General features: G+C 39.2%; 1 protein-coding gene across 1 annotated transcript in view; it reads right to left on the bottom strand.

Moving 5' to 3' along the window:
* Window positions 1-5,934, bottom strand: part of mertka (c-mer proto-oncogene tyrosine kinase a) — a 32,698-nt gene extending 26,764 nt beyond the window's left edge. Inside the window, exons 1-4 of the mRNA XM_076973895.1 lie at window positions 5,558-5,934; window positions 1,545-1,884; window positions 1,208-1,308; window positions 949-1,119 (exon numbers count right to left, since the gene is read on the bottom strand). Coding sequence (XP_076830010.1) covers window positions 949-1,119; window positions 1,208-1,308; window positions 1,545-1,884; window positions 5,558-5,624 — 679 coding nt within the window. The 5' untranslated portion in view covers window positions 5,625-5,934. The remainder of the gene's footprint in view (window positions 1-948; window positions 1,120-1,207; window positions 1,309-1,544; window positions 1,885-5,557) is intronic.
* Between the last annotated feature and the right edge of the window lie 145 nt (window positions 5,935-6,079).

Consider the following 6,079-nt stretch of genomic DNA (forward strand, 5'->3'; position numbering starts at 1 on the left):
CCAAAGCTATTCAGCACAAGCAATAACTCAATTTCTCCAAATACTTTACTGATGCTGACCCAAAGAGCCCGCTGGCGACAATATAGCTGTCACAGTAGCCACCCAATTCCTCCTTCTGGCTTGTGTGTGGTTGGATGTTATCTGTTTCATCCTTCAGCTCCGACTTTGTGTAAATAACTTTAAAACCAGCATGCTCTTTTGCCGGCCGGTTAAGGCAAAAAAATAATACAGTACAACAATTCAATAACTGGGCAAGTTGAATTAAATGTGCTTGTGTGCCAAAACAAATGTGTTTAAATAAAGAGCAGCTATAACACAAGAAAACAGGAAGCCCTAGAACACTGGGAAAAATCTATTTATGGAATTAGTTATTATTTAACGCACAGGCTGGTATAAAGATGTTCAAGGTGTACTACAAATCATCCCGTGACTTTCTGAAGTAACAGGCAGAGAACTGTTTTAGATGGTGATAACCATCTTTGTTTCAGTCTTGTAACAAAGTGCCATTTACTCTGACCATAAAAGAATGTGGTTGTGCATTATCATTTTCACTTGATCATTTAGAAAGTGATATTGGTTCAGTGTTTTCCAGTGTTTCCAGTGTTTTCCAGTGTTTTGCATCATAGTTATGTAGGCTTATTATGTAACTCGTAGTCTTGTCTCAAAAATATTATAATTTATCACCATGTGCACTTCTTTACATCATTTGGACTGACTGTTGTATAACAACTAATTCAAACCAAGTTTAGAAAAGAGAATGAACTTAAACACCTTCCAAAACTTCAACACAATGCCTAGATGACCAACAACCTCTCAGAAACACCTCAAAATGTTTTTGAATGGTTGATATTTAATCTAAAAATCATTACTATACCACTAGTAAAAGTCATGGGTAGAAGTTGAGTGAGATTCAGAGTGAGATCTGTGTTTGGGGTACTTGGAACACACCTTGGATAGTGATGGTGCTGGGCGAGTTGCTGGTGTGGTTCAGCTTCTGGTCTTTGTGAAGCCACATTATGGTGACAGGATTCGGCGGACCCACCGCCTCACAGGTAAGTGTGAAGGAAGTATTCCTGGTTACATTTACGTCACTTGGATGTTTAGTGAAGGTTGGCAGGCCTGTTTTCAAATAGCCAGTATTAAAGTCAACATACAGATGAAATTAGAAAGATTTTGATTGCCTGTGTCAAAACAATGGGTTTCTCACCCTCTACCTCGACGATGATGGGATTTGACTCAATCACTTTGTTACTAACACTCAGTCTGCAACGATACTCTCCAGCATCCGTTCGCTGAATGTTCTTAATACTGAGAGAAAGAACAAACAAACATCCAGTTACAGACAAGACACTTACATCTTCTTATTCAGCTCTGTCAAAGGAAACAACGTAGAACAGCAGCATTTTATTTAATGATTCACTTGATCTTAGGATAAAGAAAGGAAAGCAATAATCAATCAATAAATCAATAATCAGGTATCTGAAAATCACTGGACCTACAGCCAAGGTCAAATTCACAAATTACATTGATATTTTTCTCCTAACCTGATGGTGGACAGCAGGGCCACTGTCCCCTCCTGGTTGTACACCGCTGTCTGCATGCCATCAGGAATCTCTCTTCCATCCTTAAACCAGAGGATGCTCAGGTCCTGGTCCACATCTTTGAGGTTAATTGAGCAGTTGAATTTGACCGTTGCACTCAGTGAGGACCAGATGGTGCCCACAGTGGGTTTAAAGCGCAGTCTCTGGATGGTCTCCTGAGATAGATGCACACTGGCCACCCGGACAGGCATGCCCAAGGGCTCTGAGCCTCCAGAAGGGTGAGTAGGACTGCCCCGCTGCAGCCCTCCTGAGTGGACAACAGCTAGCAGGGCGGGGCTACCTGCTGGAAAAGGATATTCACGCAACACCATTAATGGAAAGTCTAGCCCAATGTGTTTTTTTAATCTAATTGTTGTACAGCTGTACAGCACATTCCTCATATCCTAGGACACTTGACAATCTGCACTCTGCTTTTCACATCTGATCAATACACAGTGGTGAGAGGTAGCAGCTTATTGCACACAGCGTACTCTCAACCAGACACCACAGCCCCATGGAGGACTGTACTGGGGACAGGAAAGGGGAGGGACAAAAACATCCAGGACAAAGCACCATCCATCACTGGACATGCAGACATACAGTCATTCACACATATTCATACCAGGATAATATAAAGTAACAAGTTGAGCTAAGTGCGATGTTTTTGGACTGTGTGGGAGGAAACCAGAAACCCTGGAGGAAACCCTCACAGACACACAGGGACACCCAGATGGGAACACAAACCTACAACCCTCGTGCTGGGAGGCAAATGCACCAACCACCAAACCAAGGCACTGCCCAATTACTATTACAGCTATTTGCATAATTTCCACAGCTGGGTGCACTGACTGTTTTACATATTTCACATACCTTTCATACAGTTAAAATTTCAGATCTTCCATGATGATAAAATAATGCCTACACTCTTATATCAAAGATCATTTAGAAAGTGTTGAATACCCAACACAGAGAGAGCAAGAGGAAACTGTTCCACTACAGTGCAGTATTTTGTTTTGAAGAAGCATTCTTTCTGACATGAGTGAACTTCAGCCAAGAGTGCACCATCTAATACGCCATCCAATTTGAGAAACTAGTACTGGACTCTTGCAGACTTAATATTACAGTTTTGGTACATTAACAATCACATTTATCATATATTACAATAATGATTTTTGAATATGGCAAATTGGAATCTATTAGCTGACTTCAACTATTAAACAAATATAACTCAGTGGTGTAATCATGTCCTCCAATCCCAGTGCCTCCTGTATTCCCAAATTACAATGGTACTACATTTTGATAAATATTGTAGCGACGGTAAGGAATGAGGCAGTGAGCGAGTCATTGCTCTTGCTTTTCTTTTATTAAAGAAAACTCACCTACATCAAACAGGTGTAAGAGGAAAGAAAGGAAGCACACACAACACACTTTCAGGGTGGCATTAATTAATCGCGCGCTGCTCTCTGTCGCCTCACAGACTCCGCCCAGAGGTCACCTATTGGCAGGCGCTACAATATTAATAAAAGCAGTAAAATTCCCCAAGTATACAAAAAATAATAAAAATACAAAACCAATAACCAAAAAAAAACCTAACAATATTTTAAGAGATATACTATTAGTAGTCAAAAAACAAGGTCGTTTCTTGTTCATCAAGGTGCTGAAGTATTGGATAATAAAACATATGCTCACAGTACCTACTGCTCAAAGTATGATTTGCGGAATGCTTTGTACAGCCTACAAACAAAGCCATACAACATCTTCTGTTGACCCTACATGGACTTTGTGAAATGATCTGCTGGATTTACTCTGCCTCAATATTAATGCCAGGACTACAGAAAATCCAAGTTTGGGGTTGATATGGGCTTGTTCAGATAAACCGAACCTACAACCGCTAGTATTCTCCAAAATTGGATCCCTGTGTGCTGGCTCCTCTGGAGTTGCTAGACTCAGACAAAGCCATAAAACTCTGGGGTAACTTGTGCTGTAAAAATGGGGGTAACTTGTGCTGTAAAGATGGGGGTAACTTGGGCTGTAAAGATGGGGTAATTTGGGCTGTAAAGATGGGGGTAACTTGTGCTGTAAAGATGGGGGTAACCTGGGCTGTAAAGCTGGGGGTAACTTGGGCTGTAAAGCTGGGGGTAACTTGGGCTGTAAAGATGGGTGTAACTTGGGCTGTAATGCAGCTGAGTGAAGCTCCAGCACCACTGTACAGTATTTATGCAGCAGAGCTCAGGTACTGGACAAACTTGATTAAGCATTTCTAATGATACTAATAGTATAACTACTTTGATTTGTCATAAAATAACAATATTGCTTAGTTATTCACTGGATTGAATGCACACTATTTAATAATATATATTTGTGAATAAATAAATAATACTACAAAAATTATTACGAAGAATAAACAGTACTTTTCTCTCTGTAAATATGGTGTAAATCCACTGCAATACTGATTAATTTTCGTACCAAAAGCATGAGCAAATGTTCCCTATAAATCTATAAGCAGCTTCACAACTAAATACCTGGGAGCAACTGCTTCACGCATACATTTTTTATATTACATGTGTGGTGGACTGGCGACCTGCCCATGGTGTACCTGCCTTCGCCTGATGATGCTGGGATTGGTTCCAGCACCTCCGTGACACCGACTAGCAGGATTAGGCCATAAAGATAATGGATGGAACTTTTCATATGTATCAATATGAATAATAATAATAAACCAGGTAGACATTTTGTGTGACCTTATTATACATTAATATATTTAAACAGTGGTCATGATATGAGATATATCTGCCTTGAAAGGAGTCAAATTGACATTTCAGTTGATATGAAACATAACCTATAAAATATATAAAAGTTATAACTAAACATTTATTAGAGATTAATTATTAACGAATGATACTGTTTTATAAGTGCTGTTATTAAACAAGAAGCAAAGTGAGAACTCTGTGGAAGTGTCTATTGCTTAACATGTTCAAATATTATTTGATCGTTTTTACCATCTACTCACATTTGGAAATTGATATTTTTGAAAGGACTGAAGATGTTAGCCTTACTTTTTTACTTGGTATTGGATCGAAAGGATGAGTACAATCAAGGGCGTCTAGGGAGTTTTCACACTCGTCCCCACCTACTGAGTCTGCACACAGGGCCGATTCTGGGCTCCTTTGGGGGAGGGGCTTATTATCACTGATTTTCTTTCACGCAGAAGAATTCCATCCGAACCGTGAAACGATTGCACAATTCAATACGTAACTTTTTATGTGCGCGGGTTCACAAAATCCTATAGACATGTTCATTCCAAAACAGACAAATGTCAAATTATGCAAACCTGGTCTAGCGACCAAATTAAGACCGAAGAGGCAAACAGAACCTAAAGTCTATCAAAAACTATAAAGATCACATTTTTATCTTTCCAAATTGTTGGCCCCTATTGAAAGGGCTCCATCAGTTTGAGTCAGAATTTAATTTAACGTCTTCATAAAACTAAAAAAGATCTAAAGCTTTAAAGCTTTAAATCTGACTTGGAGATGTGAACTGATCTATTTACAATGTAACAAAGTTTCAACACGTATTCGACACTTGGAATATATTATACAGGCTAAAAAAACTTTATTTGTATTCTGTGTTAAATCAGAAAAGGCCGTGCTGACAAATTCGTAAAGGTTTTCATAATTTCTCAGAAACAGGAGTGCAGAGACTTGCTACACTGCAGGTCAAAGCGTAGTGCGAAGCGTAGCCTCTGCACATTTGGCTTTAACTTGATCCCTCGTAAATCAAGGCATAGTTTTGTTAAAAACAAAGCGAAATTTGTTTCTACTACTTTCTCTGCACACTACAAACACTAGACAAATGCTACGGCTATACTGCACCAATGCAATTGCTTGCAAAAGTTTACGTTCCACATTGAATGCGTAGTCTAACACAAGCCAAGCACAAGAATAAAGAAACTGATTTACACTGATTTAAGAACTTACCTGTCGAAAGTATTATCGAATGTGAAAAAATCCCAAGTACGAGAAGCTTAAAAATATTTAATGTCATTTTAAGCCCCCTTCCTCCCAGATTAACCTATAAACAGCGAATTAGGTTTGTCAACAGTTGTTCGCCGGATGCAGTTTTCAGTGAGTTCCAGCTACAAGACGAGAGACTTCTCAGGCATGTGTACCGATGCGTAAATATCATCCTTCTTCATTCATCGTATACTCCTTTCATGTTCGCATTCCTAATGCTTCAGCTACTGTTGTCGGTGCTCAGTACGTTCTCGCGAAAAAGTTCACTTTTCCTGTGACGTCATTGGATTATCCTGGTAGAGACCTTCGCAAAACCGTTTTATTCTTGCGCTGTTACCGCAGTAGCAGTCCTATCTGACACTATTACGTTACAATTAGTATGAGAACATTTAAAGTGAACAAAATAACTTCTACTTGTTTACTCATTGATTATTAAAAACAAAAAAACGAACAAAAACATTGTGGCAATTGTATGTTTTTAAAACA

The sequence above is a fragment of the Brachyhypopomus gauderio genome, chromosome 15 (genome assembly GCF_052324685.1).
Source record: "Brachyhypopomus gauderio isolate BG-103 chromosome 15, BGAUD_0.2, whole genome shotgun sequence".
NCBI classification, from domain to species: domain Eukaryota; kingdom Metazoa; phylum Chordata; class Actinopteri; order Gymnotiformes; family Hypopomidae; genus Brachyhypopomus; species Brachyhypopomus gauderio.